The 17,107-nt window shown below is 41.3% G+C and overlaps 1 protein-coding gene across 1 annotated transcript in view; it reads left to right on the top strand.

Moving 5' to 3' along the window:
* atf6 (activating transcription factor 6) overlaps positions 1-17,107 on the top strand; it is a 34,490-nt gene that overhangs the window by 8,114 nt on the left and 9,269 nt on the right. Inside the window, exons 8-15 of the mRNA XM_030434184.1 lie at positions 6,158-6,343; positions 6,492-6,583; positions 8,107-8,250; positions 9,779-9,874; positions 9,985-10,087; positions 10,788-10,858; positions 12,360-12,471; positions 16,995-17,079. Of these exons, the coding sequence (XP_030290044.1) occupies positions 6,158-6,343; positions 6,492-6,583; positions 8,107-8,250; positions 9,779-9,874; positions 9,985-10,087; positions 10,788-10,858; positions 12,360-12,471; positions 16,995-17,079 (889 nt within the window). The remainder of the gene's footprint in view (positions 1-6,157; positions 6,344-6,491; positions 6,584-8,106; positions 8,251-9,778; positions 9,875-9,984; positions 10,088-10,787; positions 10,859-12,359; positions 12,472-16,994; positions 17,080-17,107) is intronic.

The raw sequence follows: 17,107 nt of genomic DNA, 5'->3' as shown, positions 1-17,107 counted from the left end.
TCTGAATGGTCAGCCTCTGTTGCAAGTCAGAGAGATGCCATGAGTTTCAGCAACATCAGTGTTGTTTCAGGCTTCGGCCCCCCAGCACAGCGGTTCCTGATGACTTGCTCTCAGTGAGTTGGGAAACATGTTCCCACCCTGATTTCCTTTCTGTTTGTTTTGTTTTGTTCTTTTTTTTTTTTTTTTGGGAGCAGAACTTTCACATTCACAGTGTTTTCTCATTTGCCTACAAGATCTGACGTGGCAGTGAAGCCTCACTGTTCATAACGGTAACTTAATTTAATTAGGGAGAACCATGTGTGTCACATTTGTGGAATGTCTTCTAAATCAACTGCAGTGATTTCGGTGGTGACACTGGGACGACCACAGAAACTGGATCCAGTTTTCAAATATTATCATCTCACCACTGTATGGCCCTGATGCCATGGCTACGAATGTGAAAAGCATTAGTCACAACTTAATGTCACGATGTTCTATTTTACCCATCTGCGAAATTTATTATGACATTAACAATGTTTTCCATCAGACTATTTTTAACGATTAACCCTCAACTCCAATTTAACAAGTGGTTGTTGTTTTATAAATGTGATGGCTGACCTCTGGCTGTAAAAATAGTCTGCCCCTGAAAAAAGGGCCTGAGAGGAACCTGTCCAATTATCACGGGTAGAATCAAGTCTGGAGAAGCAGTTTTTCGTGCCAGACCTCGAGAACAATGTCGAGGAATTCCAAACCCCAGAGGCCAGAGCAAACACGCCTCTCAGCCACTTGTTAGGGTAGCCAAGTCAATAAAGTTTACACAAGGTGATTAAAGGGGAGGGACTGTATACATTAATTGTGAGAGGGAATGAGCTGACACCTCCACTAATTTCTCAAGAGAGAAGAGTGGAAGTTTTGGTAACCCTTTTTTTGAAGTCCATGTCTATAACGCATCATAACACATTTTTAGCATATTTGTTCTAGTATATTGTGTTTTAATGCACCCATAGTGCTGCATAATCATAAGCCATCATAAATATTCATTAGGCCAATTATCAATACTTTATAATTGCTGGTCACTAGATATTCTTTCAAGGATCATAATGAATTGAAATCGTCATAGTAATACATTATTCATTTTATACTAAAGGCTAATCACTATTAAAATGCATTATAATTATAATGCGATTTTAAGTGGTCATTGGATGCTTTCGGTAAAGTAATCAACTCCTTGTGTTTTAATAAGATGTAATACATTACATGCTGGTTATAAATCATTGTGTATGTTGATAATGCATTGTAGGCATGGGCCTCATAGAAAGTGTTCCCTAGGACATTTTTTATAAAGGTAAGAAAAATATATTTATTTTGCTGAATCTGGTTGTTTAAAACGTACAGTTTGTAGTCTCTGCTACTTACTCTAAAAAAGTGGTAGCATGGGATTGTGGGAGTTTTTGTCTTTTATTATTAAGCGACCACTATTACTAGTGAAAATATATCTACCTGACTAAGGCAGAAATGTCCATGGACGAAGTAATTTTTTAAAGTGTTAGCCACGTTTGCCGACTTCCTTCCACAATCTCCCAATCTTTCCTTGAAGTTACTGCAACCGAGTAACTTAGATTTTCATTTCTCTGGGTTTGAAATATTCTTTAGGTTTATATTAATGTAAGTTGAGGATAATGTTTAGGATAGTGTAAGTGCAATTCTCAACATAAAATATAAAAAGCTCTAGTCTTTTTGTAGACATTTTAATGACATGGTACTTCTTATTACTTAAGAGGTGAGACATTGGTAAAAAAAAATTTAATCAGTGGAACAGGAGTTCAAGTTGAGAAGAGTCACAGAATCTGTGACCCAGTAACATCACTTATACAGCAATATCTGTCAAATGTTTGCTAACATTAGCCACCACAAGCTAATAAGAAGACTGTAGCAGGCAGCAATTTGTACTAACGTGAGGTAGGGTTTGTTGAAATGGTTATGATTTCAGCTTTTTTTGTAAGAAAGAGAATATGTTGTTTCATATTTCTAAGGTGACATAGTCCTGCTTTTGTTGGGCTTTTCCTGACCCACCAAGAAGCTCTCGAGCCACGTCATGCTGTGCGAGTGTGTGTGCTAGTGTTCGGACACGCCGCAGCTGTGTTCACTTTATAAGCTCGCTGTGGTTTGGCCGCAGCTCAGTGGTGGGCCGGGGGATCTGTAAAATGCCTGTTAAAGATGGCATGCTAGTGCCAGGTGTGACTGCACATCGTATCTACAGTATGTATGAGTTTGCCACTGTTCATGCTTGCAGTACTGTATTTCAGTTCACCTTTATAAGCCATGGCATTAAGGGGCTGCTAACGATTACATGCTTCAGACAGGTGTTGTGCAGGACGAAGCATTTGCGACAGCTGTAAACAGCCATCAGGGATTGGATCGCTGTAATGTAATGAGCTCCTACACGACTGGGGATTTGTGTGTGCGTGTGTGTGAGTGTGAGTGTGAGTGTGAGTGTGCGTGTGCGTGAATGCGTGTGTGTGTGTGTTCTTGTTCGAGTTTGAGACTGAAAAACAGCAAAGCCTGGAATTGCAGGCCTGCTTAGTTTCCAAATTGGGCTGCTCTGTTGAACTAAAGAAGAAATCTCCATCCAGGATCGACACAAGGGAGTTTGATTAATGCCATCTCAGCTCTCTGAAGCATGAGTGGAGGTTGTTCAGGATTCTTCAATGTTGACTCAGTTTGTGCCTTATTATTCAAAACTCATACAGGGAGAAGGCTATCGTGGATGTCAGGGTGGAACAGCATGGTACCTTTTTGATTAATACAAGGCTCTTAAGTTGAATATTTCATCATATGATATGTTGAAAATACATTCAACATTTTTGCTCTCTGGACTTAAAAACTATTGAGAAAACATCACACAAAGCTACATTGACAGCCATGACCTTCTGTCATGTAGCGAATGGAAGTGTGAATTTTTTGACTTGGTACATCTCTTTTAAAAATACCACAGACTGTATGATAGATAATAGCAGACAATATTTGGATGAGAATCCGAGGACAGGCTGTGGTAGCCATGCCCGGATATCCTGCTTTATTGTTGACTCTTAGACCTAGTCCACACGTTCATACTTAATTCATGAAATTTAGTTTTTGATAATAATGTACAAAATTAACATTATGCTGTATTAAAGAACTGGATTCGCCCCTGCTGGGCTTTAGGAAGGATGCAGTTTTTCAGTTCTTCTGCAGTACCTTGTCTCGCTTTTTAGATCGGAAGTTGAGTCCACTCATGATATTGTTCATGAAAAAATACCAGTTTCTTGACTAAAGGCCCCCACACACCGCCCAGACTCAAACCAACAGCCAACTGCCTTTATCGCCTTTATCCGACCACTTCGTTGCCTCTCGTCTGATCCGTTTGGCAGAAAAGTTGCATTGAAACATACCGCCTCGACGGCTGCCAGTTACACAGTAGCGTGTACGTTCTGCGCTTGCGCGAGATCGGGTGGCGCTAGTCTCATGCCAGTAATCCAAAACATGAAAACAGGAAGTGATGGAACGGAGCGCATAGAAAAACAAAGCGCACACTGTAGAGTTCAGCAGCGCACACATAATTCCGCCCCTCCCAGACACCGCACTGATTCACTAGCACACCGCCAATCAGAATGGTCATACAGCTACCACACAAATGATCAGAGAATCCAATGGCTCAGAAGGCCAACAGCAAACTTTGCAAGTTGAATCGGAGCAGACGCTGTCCACGCGGTCCCAAAAGCTTCCAGCACAGCTGAACACATCTAACAGATTTGTTTCCGAACTCGTCCGAGTCTCAGATGGCCAACGGTTTGGCCCAGTGTGTTTCAGGCTTAACAGTTAGAATAGAATATAATAGAATTACTTTATTGATCCCAGACTGGGAAATTATTTTGTCACAGCAGCAGTGGGCCTGCAAGAAAAAGAAAAAAAAAAAACACTATACATAACATAAATAGAAAGCAAGATATATACAGTAATAATTTATACAACTATACAAGAAATAAACAATGCCTATGATAAGTTACCATAATACAACAAAGCAAAACAGCCAAAAGACATTAGTCAACTAGTCCAATATGCTCACTTACTTTTGCTCTACTTCTACATGTTTAATCCACAGTACTAAAAGCAGAATCAGTTAATCACCATGTGGAGATTTAGGAAATTGGAGTGCCTTAAAAGGGAAATGAATTCAACATCACAGGTTGACAGTTATTTCACCTGTAGAACGCATGCCACAGTTATTGGGTGTTTATTACCTACAGTAAAATCAGGACACGTTTTCACCCAAACTTGTTAAACTCCCCTCCCATTTGGAGGGGTTAATGGTTCATCCCACACTTCCTCCTGGAGTAACCCTTCGGATGCTGAATGTGAACCTTCAACAGCAGTGTGACAGGGAGGGAATGCCGGGATGGGTTGGCCTGGCTTTTTCTTTTCCCATCAGCACTTTAATAGTTTGAGCTTGGACCAGCAGCCCTGTTTCCATCTGTTCAAGTGAGGTTAATTGAGAGGTGCCACTCTGCCATTTTGTTCCCCCCCTGCCCCACATTTTTCTCCTCAGCCTCATTTTGGTGGTGATGTGAGGTTCCCCCTGCTCTCCACTCCCTGGTAACTGCTTACTTTCAGCGTTCCCAGGCTCAGGCTAGTGGCACAGCTCCCAGTTTGGGCTGGGAGACAGAGGGGTTTCTCAGGAGACAGAACACAAATACAGGGATCCAAATAACTTAATCACCAGTGGGGCTATTAGGTCCAGGATCTTAGAGACTTACCCTGGTGTTTGTGTTTGGAGAAGGGCAGTAGAGGGGTAGCTGGGGACTGGATGGTCAATGATGGTGTTTGGATAGTCATCACAGCCATGGGTCATGTTAATTTGCGAGAGGTCATGTCAAGATATTTGCTGTTTGGTTTTGCGTGCAAAACTTTGTTTTTCAGTTATCACCTCGTCGACCTTGAGCGGATTGAATCCCATTGGTTATCCTTACAGGAAACGAGCTGTAAAACTGTCTGTTCTTGTTTATTTATTCACTCATTTATTTATTTTTACATATGTATCACCATGTGTTTTGTTTTTCGCTTGCCTTTAATGGGATTTAGACAAAAAACAAATGGCAATTGTTTCAGTATCTTTGGCTCTGACGGCTTTCCCATCTAGAGGCTGCTTGAAAACAGCGGGGATAAGTTGTTGGGATTCATGGCTCCAGTGATTGGCACATATGGGTGATGCCGTCTGTATTGCCAGCATTAACTGGGATGAAATGTGGATAAGAGCATTGATATTCTCGCCATAGTGTGACATAAAAACCGTGACGTTCTTACCGTGACAGTTTGGGATGAATTCATGTACCGTTAAGTCCCTAATCCAGACGTCGATCATAAATAGTTCCTATGTGTTTATGTGCCTCAGATGTGAATCCATTTGTCAAAGCGTGACACACTTCGTAAACACATCCTTCTTCACAGTGAGAACAGAGGCATTGCGGGCGACCTCTGGACCTCTCAGAGGATGTCAGTGTAAATATTTTTAAGCAGAAGCTTGATCATGTGCACTTAACGGCTCTTTTGGGCGACATTAAAGCCATGATTTGTTGCAGAGGTGTCATTAACCATGCAACACATCTTGAACATGTTTATTTATTGTCCTATCACTGTAGTAAAGCAGAGCATCAGAGGCTGGCCGAGGTGTTCTCCCACTCAGAATAACAAAGTTGACCCTGGCTTTTATGTAGGAGCCCCCCTCCCTTCTTTAAGGTACTTTTTCACCTTGCCATCCATATTTGAGAGGGGGACACCGGCATGAGAAAAAAGTAACCACCAGAAACACCTGTCGAGCCAACTTTGGCCATTAGTCCCCACTTTGGGCAGCCCTGCTTAACACAATGGTTTGGGTGGTTTCACAGAAAAAGATTTCTCAAGTGATTTCTCACTTCAACCATACATCTCATAGATAAACATGATGTCACACCAGAGAGGAACCTATGATCTACAACGCAACAGGTGGCTCAAGGAGGCATTTCATTGCATTCTTACAATAACCACATGACTCTCCTGTTTGGTGTCAAGTGGACATGACATGGGTGATGACCTATGTCATAACATTATTCTTATGTCTCTTATGTCTGTTTTTTTTTTTTTCTTTCTCTCCCCCTCCCTCCAGTCCAAGATGTCCCAGAGGCAGCAACGCATGATAAAGAACCGCGAGTCAGCTACCCTTTCTCGGAAGAAGAAGAAAGAGTATCTGCTATCACTGGAAGCTCGCCTGAAAGTGGCGTTGTCTGAGAATCAGGCACTCAAGTGTGAGAATGGCAACCTCAAGAGACAGCTTGAGGACATGCTGAGTGAGGTGAGAGGCTAGAAGCAGCAGCTCTGCTAATGCAGCCACACAGTCTAAAGAGAGCAAGCCTAGAGAGTGGTCCTTCATTGATTACTCATATATCTATGATTTGCAGTTTGGGATAATAATGTGACTTGACAACTTTCTTTTCCTGCAGAACGCAGTACTAACTGCAAAGGCCCCCAAGAGGAGAGCTGTGTGTCTCATGGTGGTGCTGGTGTTCCTTGTGCTCAACGTTGGACCAATGAGGTGAGCATATGACACATAATGTATGACTATGGATCTGTCTATGACTTTGACTGTTCACACAACAGTTTGCTTTAGTGTCTAAAAGCAAAAGCACACTGATGCAGATACTGTGGATGGAGGAAGGTCCCTGGAAACTGTAACATGTTGTGGATGCACAAGAGTTTTAAGTTCTGGAGGCAAACAAATAGGAAGCCTCATGACTCATTGTGGGAACTTCGCCTCTCATGTAAGACATTACGCAAAAATGTTTATTGAAAACATGCAGTGCAGAACATTTCCCATCGAAGCAATATGTTCACACAAACCTGCTTCACCCAGAATCAGACAAAGTTAATTAACACATTGGCCTAAAAACGTAAGCTGATGTTGACTCAGTCTTTTCCAAAGGTTGAGCTAAGGCTTTTTTGTGTATCACATGAATTCACAACAATTACCCTTTAAAGCTTTGAGCAAAATATGGTGAATTCAACAATCGCGTGCTACAGTCCACAATAATGTAGTCCAATAATGCACATACTGTACAAGTCCTGATGTAGTTGGTAAAGAAGTGGACAACTGATATCTCATCTGGGCCAAGAGGCTCTTGTGTGTATATTCCATCCCTCTGTTGTTGTTGCCAGAGTTTATAGGAGTTGGTGACTAATGGGTGAATAAGTCTCTAGACAACCTGATGGGTTAGACGGAAAGTAAACATTTACCATTGGTGCAAAGTGCAAAAAGAAAATCATTTCAGGCTCCAAAAGAAGTATAAGACATTAGTTTATGGCAGTTTTTCTCGTCTCCGCTTGTAATATTAACAACAGTGACAAATTAAGATGAGTTATGTAAAATTACGCAGGGGAAAGAGCGCCAATTCAACCCATTTAGCAGATGGAGACATTGTGTAAGCTCCCAATCCACCTCCAACAGTAATGATGAATTCTCTGTTCTCATGTTATAAAAATGTTTGTTTTCTCCCGAGAATATTTTTCTCCTCAAAGATGCAAGCATCTACTTGTCAGATTTGTTTGCTTTGAAAGTCTGGATGTGCTCCGTGCTGGGAATGTGTTCAGTCTTTATCTCTAGAGCTTTAACATGAAAAACATTTCCTGGGACCCATAAATGAGTTTTCTTTCGTGACTTGAGTGGTTTTCACAGTGGCTAAAGGCTGTGTGTGTCTGTACCTGTGCTCACATCTGTGTGTTTTGTGTCAGGGCTCTCCTGTGGAATGCAAAATATGCCTGCTTTTGAGGTCGGATCCCTTTGAAATGAAAATGCCACCCAGTGTAGTAATACCATTGAAAGAAACTGTGTGTATTTTTGCTTGTGTGTGTGCCCCGGTGTGCTTTGGGTTATACAGTCTAGATCAGAGTTCAGATTCTGCTTGTGGCTAAAAAACGAAAATCCCTCCTGTGCGCAGGATGTGGGATACATGGAATTTGGCGGCTGTTTCAGTCCAGTACCCAGTTCTTCTTTTCCTAATCTGTCCTAGATTAACCTCACTTGTCTTCCTTCCTGATCTCACCAGCCCTCTGTTTCATCAGTCTGTTACAGGGCGGCTCCAAGCATGAAGTTTATTCCCCACAGCCAAGCGGCAGACACCTGTTGGGTTTCTCATCAGAGCCAGAAACAGAGGCCATGATGGGGTCCGATCCCCTCAGCAGTGGCCCCTCAGAGATTGCCGACAGGTAATGAGCTCAACGCCCCACCCCCGACACCTTTCACAACACGACACCATGTCAGCGGACCAGGATGCACCTGTGCTGGGGCTGAGTCTGAAATCGTACAGCTCATTACGGCACGTGTAAACATGTGCGCCAGCCAGTGACCAACTCTGTCCAAACGTCTAACTTTAAAATGCCTCCAGGCCTCTGGCTAGTCAGCCAGCAGTTGTGCTTGAGTAACAAGGTGGGAAATTGGGGTCGGGCCTTGTTTGACATTGCCAGTAACAGTTTATTATTCTAAAGGTTTATGTATTTTTCTTTCTTTTTTTTATGCAATAGAGCCCCAACAGTCTCATTTGTAAATTGCATAAATAACATTCTTGTTTGGTACATTACCTGGAACCCCATGTCACGAAAATGATGTTTTGCAAGGTGGTCAGAATGTCCAATGTCTGCGTGGCATTGCCAGCCTGTGCTTTCTCAGATCTCTGTGTAGGGTATGTTACATGTTAATGCATACCATTCAGCTCTAGTATCAGGTTTCCCCACCAGCATACAGCCAACGTAGGCAGGAAGGAACACATTAGCCTTTACAAAAGGGGTGACAGCACCAAACGCAGAAGAGGGGAGGATGACGGGGGAGATATGCAACCTAATCTTCGGGTCCCACTGAACAGGAAGGTGTGTGTGCGGGAAGGTTAATACGGGCCCCTCGGTCAGACTTATGATCAGGCCCCTGCGGTCTGACATGTTGCCTCACCGTACCATTTTCAGAGCGTTGGGTGACGGGAGTGCGAGGCGTAGTCGATGTGTCGGCTCTGATCAGGGGGGCCCAGGGGAGGTATTACCTCGGTGGCAGATGCTTTGGTAACAAGCGCCCTGCAGGTGGGCACTGACTGTGGACAGTCTACATCATCACCCTGAGGAACAAAATCATTCATTCACTGAGGTCTACAGTTGTAATTAAAGTCACAGTAACGTCTGAGGAGGAAGTCATTCACTGCACTGTGCTGCTTAGCCATAATGTTTGTGAACCCACCTCATGGTGACCCTGACTGTTAGACTGTTGTTTTCGTCTGTCATAATCAGACTGGATTTAAACCCACAGAGTGGTAATGCTCTCTTCTCTGTAGCATGTTCGATCATTCTAAGCAGCTTGCAGACGTATCGCTTCAGACTCTCTGCTTTTCCCTTTTCAGTGTTTTTGTGCCTACATTCAGCAGCTCTACCACCTCTGCACATGTCACGTATCAAGAATTTAAATCAATAAAAGGTATTAGTAACCTGTAAAATTCAACAACTAAAGCCCCACTGGGTTTGCTTTTGGTGCCGTTTATCTTCCCGTTCACTCGATACTGGGTGTTTCACCTCTGTCAGTAGGCAAGCAGCCATTTTGGCTCTCAGATTGCATTCAAAGCATATTCCGAACATGTGGAAAATATTTTTAACAGATATTACTTACTTAACATTGAGATCATCTGAAAAGCCTTGTAAAGTTATCACTTTCCTCCTTGTTTAACACTCTCTGTCTGCTCTTTCTTGCTTGTTGTAGCGCTGAGGATAAGGCCCTGATGGTGGTGAAGGACCCCATCTTCCTCAGACCATCTCCTCCCTGCCAGCCTCCTGTAAACAGGACCAAGTGCTTAGAGTAAGTTATGAAACATGCTTTTCTCACAGATTAAGCAGATCCTAGCTTATATGTAAAAAAAAACAAAATCCAAAACACATATATATATATATATATATGTTGATTGGCAGGTTGGCCCATGAGCTGAGGGGTTGGGTCCACCGTCATGAAGTGCAGCAGACCAAATCCAGGCGCATGAATAACAGCAATCAAAAACCCACCAGGACCATTCTGGTAAGTCCCAGCAGCGTGTTCTGGAAAACAGGAAAACACGTCTAATGGGCCGTGCAGAAAAAGAATCTGATGTTCAGTTTTTGCAGTAAAGCTTACAAACTAAACTTCACATGAATTTAGGTCATTAATTTCAGCAGAAAGGGATTTTTGGCAAACCCAAAGCCTCTCTTTCACCACTGTTTCACCTCCCCTCACACCTTCCCCTTTTTCTGCCTCTCATTTCTCTTTATTGGGCCGAGTTTAATCCTGCAGCCCTGAGAAAGTAAACACAACACTTAGAGGGGGGCTGTGGGATTAGTACCCCCTGCTCCTTTTTTCCATAATTTTTTTTCAAAATCTGTCAGAGTTAGTCTAATCCTCTCGGAGATACCCAGTTTGTATATACCCATTCTTCATTTTACTTTAAATCGAAGTGTGGATGTGTTTATTTCTCACCTGTATTGAGCCGTTTCAGCCCTACCGACACACAAGCCTGCCCATTATTTCAACATATGGAACCCTACAATGCTGACCATTGTAAACTGTAGGACAGGAATGTGGGTGCGATGTTTTGGAATGATGTTCAGTTATAATGTTTTGAGTGGAGCCTGTATTTATGCGTCAGATGTAGTTGCCAAGAGTTTATCCTGCTCTCTCTAATGGTTAGTTGAAGCGAATATAAAGAGATTATAGCTAATTCTCTCTCATTTTTTCCCAACAGAAAACCGAGAATAAGGAGGCAGAGAGTGCCCAGATTGTGACCGTCCAATACACAGATACTACAGAGGAAAAGTGAGTAAAGTCGCAATGTATTTGTCTCAGATTCACACAAGTAAATTATTTTTCAAGGTTTCAATTTGTTTCTCACAAACAATTCCGATTCGATTTTAAAAGCTGCATTGAGCTTTTTTTTGACAACTACAGGGCAGAACGCTGTAAATTTCAGAACAAATACACTGTCACGACTACTTGTGTGGTAAAACAATAACGTGTTGTAAACTAAAACCGTGAGCTGTAATCTGTTTAGAGATGTGGGCAGGAGTGTTTGTAAGCAGATCAACACAAATAGATTGTGTAAAGCAAGTGTAGACATAACAATACATCACAATATAACAATACATGAAATATACAGCTTGTGTTTTATTGTTGCAAAATTGTGTTAGATCAGACTGGGTCCTGAAATAGAAATTATAACATTAAGGTTTCTATTGCAACAATTTTGGCGTTTGCCAGACTTTTGAGTTTTTACAATCTGATTGATTTATGATGCAGTGATTTAAAAGCATGAACTTTGTACACTGCTGCTGAGGTTTGGCGGTCAAAAAGAGCCTTTTTGATACTGGAGTGCACCATGTAGTTTCGTTCAGACAGATGGAGCGAATAGTTTTTTGGCCTCTTAGAGTTTTTTTTCCAAGTTGTAAGTCTAGAAGGCTATGAAACATCCAGCGCTGCAGGACAAAGGAGAGGAAATCAGTTTCAGCAGTTAACCTCTGCAAGGCCACTGTTCAGCCTGAATTTGAATTTAAAAGTTGCCATTTCAAGCATGACACCTTGTAACAAGGTCCCAGAGAGATCATAGGTTACCTTACACAGTAGTTTTTTGTTTTTTGGTTTCATCCTCATCCACAAAAAGGCTTTATACTACTTTGTTCACATGGTAGTACTACCCAGGAACTGTAAACACACTTTAATATGCAAAATCGATGTTACTCTTTGATTATCGATTCATCTGCCAGGTATTTTCTTGATGAATTGGCTAGGTTACAAATAAGGATATAAGGATAAATACCCATCAAAATTTCCCTCAGCCAATTGTGGCAATTCACATGTATTATTCACTTTTTTTTGGCCATATTTGATGAGAACTTCCCTGTCTTTGTCGGTTACTTAAACAAGTTTAAGGATGATATGTTTAAATTGTTTAATGCTGTGGATTTCCTTGTGAAGGACTGCCACAGTCCCATGCATGTTCTCGAATGCCGCGTCTCGGTGCCTCTCTCCGCCCCACTAACAGAGAGCAACAGAAGCTTTCTAACATAAACTAATGACCAACTTCCAGCACAACACCAAAGTTCCACAGCGCTCCTTTTTAAATAATTGTATTCGCTTGAAATTTGCTAAATAAAATACATTTCTCCGGCAACAAACATTGTTTATCAGCACTCGACCAACCCTAACCTAACCCGAACCCTAAACAACCATATTGATTAAATCTGTCTTTCTCCAAATTCCTGAAAATGTTTCTGTGTTTTCCCCCATATTTGTCTGTAACCTTGTTACTCTTTATCAACAGGAATCCTGGCAACGAGCTGCAGGTATACTACGCACCTCATCACACCTACAGCGACTTCTTTGATGAGATCAATCGTCGCGGCGATACTTTCTACGTCGTGTCTTTCCGAAGGGTAAGTTCAGTCCTTCACAATGACTTGAAAGGGGAAATGGGCGCCGGCTTGCACACGGTGTCTGACACACGGCTGAAATGGTTCACATAAAGTACAATTAAAGGGGATTTCAATCGAAGTTTTTCACAGCTCAGCGCTGATTTCATTGCATTTGCGTCCGTCATGTGGGATTTCCTTCTCCCAAACTGGCCTTTAAAAAGTGACAACTTAATTACATGAAACGTAACCTATGAATCATTAACTATATTTAATAAGTGTGTGGATTTGTGAAAAAAGTGCAGAGTGGGGGAGGGGGTGACTTCTACACGCTTAAGGGTGTAACTACCCTTTTTCAGTCCAGTTTCCTTTGTTCATTTGACCATGTTTTAGATCTTAGGGCATGAGACCAGATGTCACTGTTCATTAACTTGGTCTTTATTCATTTAACAGTTTTTCCACATTCGAGTCTCTGAACCTGTTTTTACTTTCCCCTCTTCATATGATTGATCTTAGACATCATGCTCAGAGAGAGTTATTTGATTAGTTTGGGTTTGTGTCTTTGAGTGATCTCCTCTCTTTTCAAAATACATATTTATAGAGCCCCTAAACTTGTATCCTTTAATTCTTAAGCTCTAACCAAACAAAAATGAAATGAATATGCTGTGTGGGGGGAAACACATTTACAGTTTTTGATTTGTTATGATAGGAAGCGTCTGCTCCATCTTCATCAGCCCTGCCAAACAACACTCATTTACCTCGTCTGAAGATATGTTTCTTACTAAAAACACATTTGGTCCCTGTTCCAAATGCATATGACACTCGGCACCTCAGGACACTCTGGGCGACGTTAAGCCCTTAAATCCTCAGGATTACTCAGTGGGGTGGGAGTTTTGAAGCATGTGGTCAAAGATCAGATCCCCTTGTCACCAAGCAAGTCACAAAGGTTTGGCTCTGAGTTGGCATGGTGACAGCACTGACAATGGTAACAATGGTGTACCAGAGTTGGGGGGCCTCTACAGGTCAAGTAGCAGTCCTTCAGTTTCTAGTGGCTTTGTGTTGCATGAACTGTGGGTGTTATAGTTGAAATAAAAGTAAAACCATGCTGTGTATCTTGGAAAACCCCTCATTGATGCTTCAACTCTTAATCAAGCACAGTTAAACAAAATATTAAATGGTCCTTCCTGAGCTCAGATTCTCAGTGACCTGTTAGGACCAAATATTTATTTGTGATGAGTTATTAATGAGTTATAGTTCAGCTTTTATTCATATAATTTTAACTTTAAAGTTTTGATTATTTTAATATTTGGTCTATCAATGCCAGAAAAAAGTGGAAAATGTCCATCTTATTATCCAGCCCAAGTCAATGTCTTCTAATTGTTTATTTTGTCTGACTTTCCATTTTATAAAAACCTAAAGCTACGAGACAAAAAATTGAGAATCCAAAAAACGTTTGGCTTTTTTGCTGGAAAAACATGACATAAAGGATAACTCATCAAAATCGTGATTGATTAATTGTTTCAGTTCCATAAAGATGTATTAATTGTTGTGGCTTCTAATTCTTTTCCTCTCATTTTACTCATACCAGACTAAAGGAAATAACCCCAAGTACGCCTGCTTTGTTCAGGAGTGATTTTTGTAATATTCATTTAAGTGCTTAAGTGAATTAAATATATTCTTAATAAGACTTAGGTCACAGGAGCCTAAAAAGATGCCTTGTTAGATCTGACAGAAACAATACAAGCAGCAATAGTAAAAGACATGGATCATAGATGGCAGGCCTGTAACTCAGCGTGTCTTTTTTATTTCAGTCATTTGTTGCACAGACCTTTTGTCAGCTTTTCTCAGTTAGTTTATTTGCCTATATTTTGTTTCCTGGGTTTCAGGGTGTGTGTGTTTTTGTGTTTTTGTGTGTGTGTGTTGGCAAAAGCGGGTGTGTGCTTTTGTTTTTTTGTTCCAGTGGCTTATTGCAAGACTGCCAAAGCTCTGGATTAAATTTGGAATTTGTTTAGACTTTAAATCAGATCACTACCAAATTCGACTTTTGTCCCTCCTGGCAAAAAATTTTTAATCTCTGCCTGTTCCCGTCCTCGCCAGCTCTTGAGTTCATTCTCTGCAGTTTGTCAGAGATGGCCATGCTCCGGTCAAGTCCTTGACAGATACATTACCACCTGTGGTTTTCGTTTAAGTGTGAAATGAGGTGAGGCGATGGAAAACATAACAAGAGCGAAATATGTAACGGCTCTTACTCCTCCGTCATTTTGCGGTCTTGCCTCGCCTCTCGTGTTGTTTTAGCACCTGTGGCTTTATGCAATTGTGCATTGAGGCGAGGTGGTGGAAACACTGGCTGCTTTCACTCTGGACCATATCCAATGAGGTTCAAGGAAAATTCACCTGTTGTCATGGCAGCTGCAGCTGTTGTGTCAGCTTGTCAAGCTTGCCGGTCTCCTGATGATGAGCAGTCAAGTGATTGGTGTTTTCCTGCCAATCTCCAAACACAGTCAAGGCACCCCCTCGTTCATTTTCAGCATCCAATACTCCCTTTGGTGGCTTTTAGCTTGTCTTTGATGCCTTGCAGCTCCATGACCTTATACTAGACCAAACCCTTTATTCAAGCTTGCTTCTTAGCTGACATCACCACATTTTGGTCTCATTTAGAACTCTAAAGCTCTCTAGGCATTTTCCAGAACATACAAATGCCTTCTGTATATGTTTTGTCTTTCTCAAAGTCCACATCGGTATGTATCTCCTCATACAACTCATCACAACTCTTCCAAGCTGCTCCTTTCTATCGTCTCACTGTAATCCCTTTTCCCAACCTCGGACCGTACTCCCATCTGTCATCACCTTAATGCAATTCATTTTTCATTTTGCCCAGACTGGGATTTGCAAGCCAAGTTAACAAGTTTTCAGTTGGTCTCCTGGTAGTTGGAAAACCACAACAAGGTCCAGTCTTGCAGCTGATGGAAACCAAATCATGGGTGATTTTTCTGCAAAAGGGGCGCCCCATCAATTTTACAAACTATAATTATTGACTCACCTCGACCAATAGCTGTGCTGCCTCCAACAGTCATGTGGGGAAGCCCATAATTGTTTTGCAATGAGGCTTCTTATACGAAGTCCAGGTAACATCTGTAATACGGTATTCCAGATATATTTATATTTAAACTTAAGTTAACTGATAATAAGATTAATTTATTTGTAAATTATTAAAAATAATTAAATAAAAAATAAATTATATCAGCCTTCTTTAAAGGAGCTATTTGTAAGAAAACACTCTGGGATTGTAGGATGGGTTGACCGCCATCCCAAAGTGCCACATTTTGATGAGTTGGCAGAGACAAGTCATCCTTATTTGACGAGTTAGGAATGAGTTAGGAAAATCAACTTTTGTTTTTTTTCCTTTTTTCCTTACAAATCGCACCTTCTTAAAAATCCCCTATTGATCAACTCGTAATGTGTACTTCTCGGACTGTAACACCAGTTCCATTATGGCTCTGGAAGGAGTTTTTGAAAAGTAACCATGGTGTTGTCAGAAGTGTTATCCAAAGGGTTTGGGCTTGCCGAAATTTATGAGAGAAAACCTTCCTTCCAAATTGAAGGAGTTAAGTTTATAATTACTATTTCTTTATAGAAATGTATTGAAACTTTTCTGGAGATTAATTCATCCTAGGAGCTAAAAATTGGGACATCTCAGTTTGCTCTATTGCTTCAGTTTTGACTATTCTGTCATTCAGTGTCTCCTGCAAGTCCCACAACTTTATGGAAGTGCAATGATACAGGACATTTATGGAGGGCCCCTTTAATTGTGCTCAGAGAAGCAACTTCTGATGTACCATCTCAATTTTAATTTCCTTGATGTTATTTTTAGGGAATCTTTTTGGATTAATAATTTCCGTTCTATCTCGCAGTGCAGATGGAATCAATCAATCTGGAGCGTTAGATTAATTTCCTCTGTTAATTCTGGCCCATGCAGCTTTCATTCATTGGTTGTGGTATGTGGGCCGCTTGAGATGTGAGTGTGTCATATGTGTGTTTGCACATTAGCATTCCTCTCCACCGCAGCTCCTTCTGAGAGGATGTGCTCAGATTAAAACCTCACCTCTCGTTGTCTAATGAGTTGCTCAAAAGCTATTTTAATAGTTTCTGAACTGAGGTACTTTTTTCTGATTAATGCCATTTTGATCTCAGTCTTCTGGTGGATTAACAACTGGATTAATGCTTCAAGGGCCTAAGATGACAGTGTTTAAGAGTGAGTGTGGTTTTAGCGGTTTAGTTGATGAGACGAAGCTTGAAAAAAGTTCTCAATGTGAAGAATTTTGTGACTAGAAAGGCCCTGATGGAAATAATTGCTTCATCCTTAGGCCGTTTAGCCTCCCAGATGACTGTTGCATCATTGATAAGTTGTTGTGAGTTGTTAATGCAAGTCTGTCAGTAGGTCTTGTTCTCAGAGTTAAAAATGCCTTGTTCAACAGCTGCTTTCATCCAACCATTTTATTTGCTTCCAAATGAATATATAAATGTATTTTCCTCCTCTTTGTTTCCAGGATCATCTTCTACTTCCTGCCACCAGCCACAACAAAGGAAGTCGACCCAAGATGTCTGTGGTGTTGCCAGCCATGAACATAAATGGTATGTACTGCAGCACAGACAAAGCAGT

The sequence above is a fragment of the Sparus aurata genome, chromosome 11, assembly GCF_900880675.1.
Source record: "Sparus aurata chromosome 11, fSpaAur1.1, whole genome shotgun sequence".
NCBI classification, from domain to species: domain Eukaryota; kingdom Metazoa; phylum Chordata; class Actinopteri; order Spariformes; family Sparidae; genus Sparus; species Sparus aurata.
The sequence above is the reverse complement of the archived record's forward strand: the minus strand, read 5'-3'. Positions and strand labels throughout refer to the sequence as shown.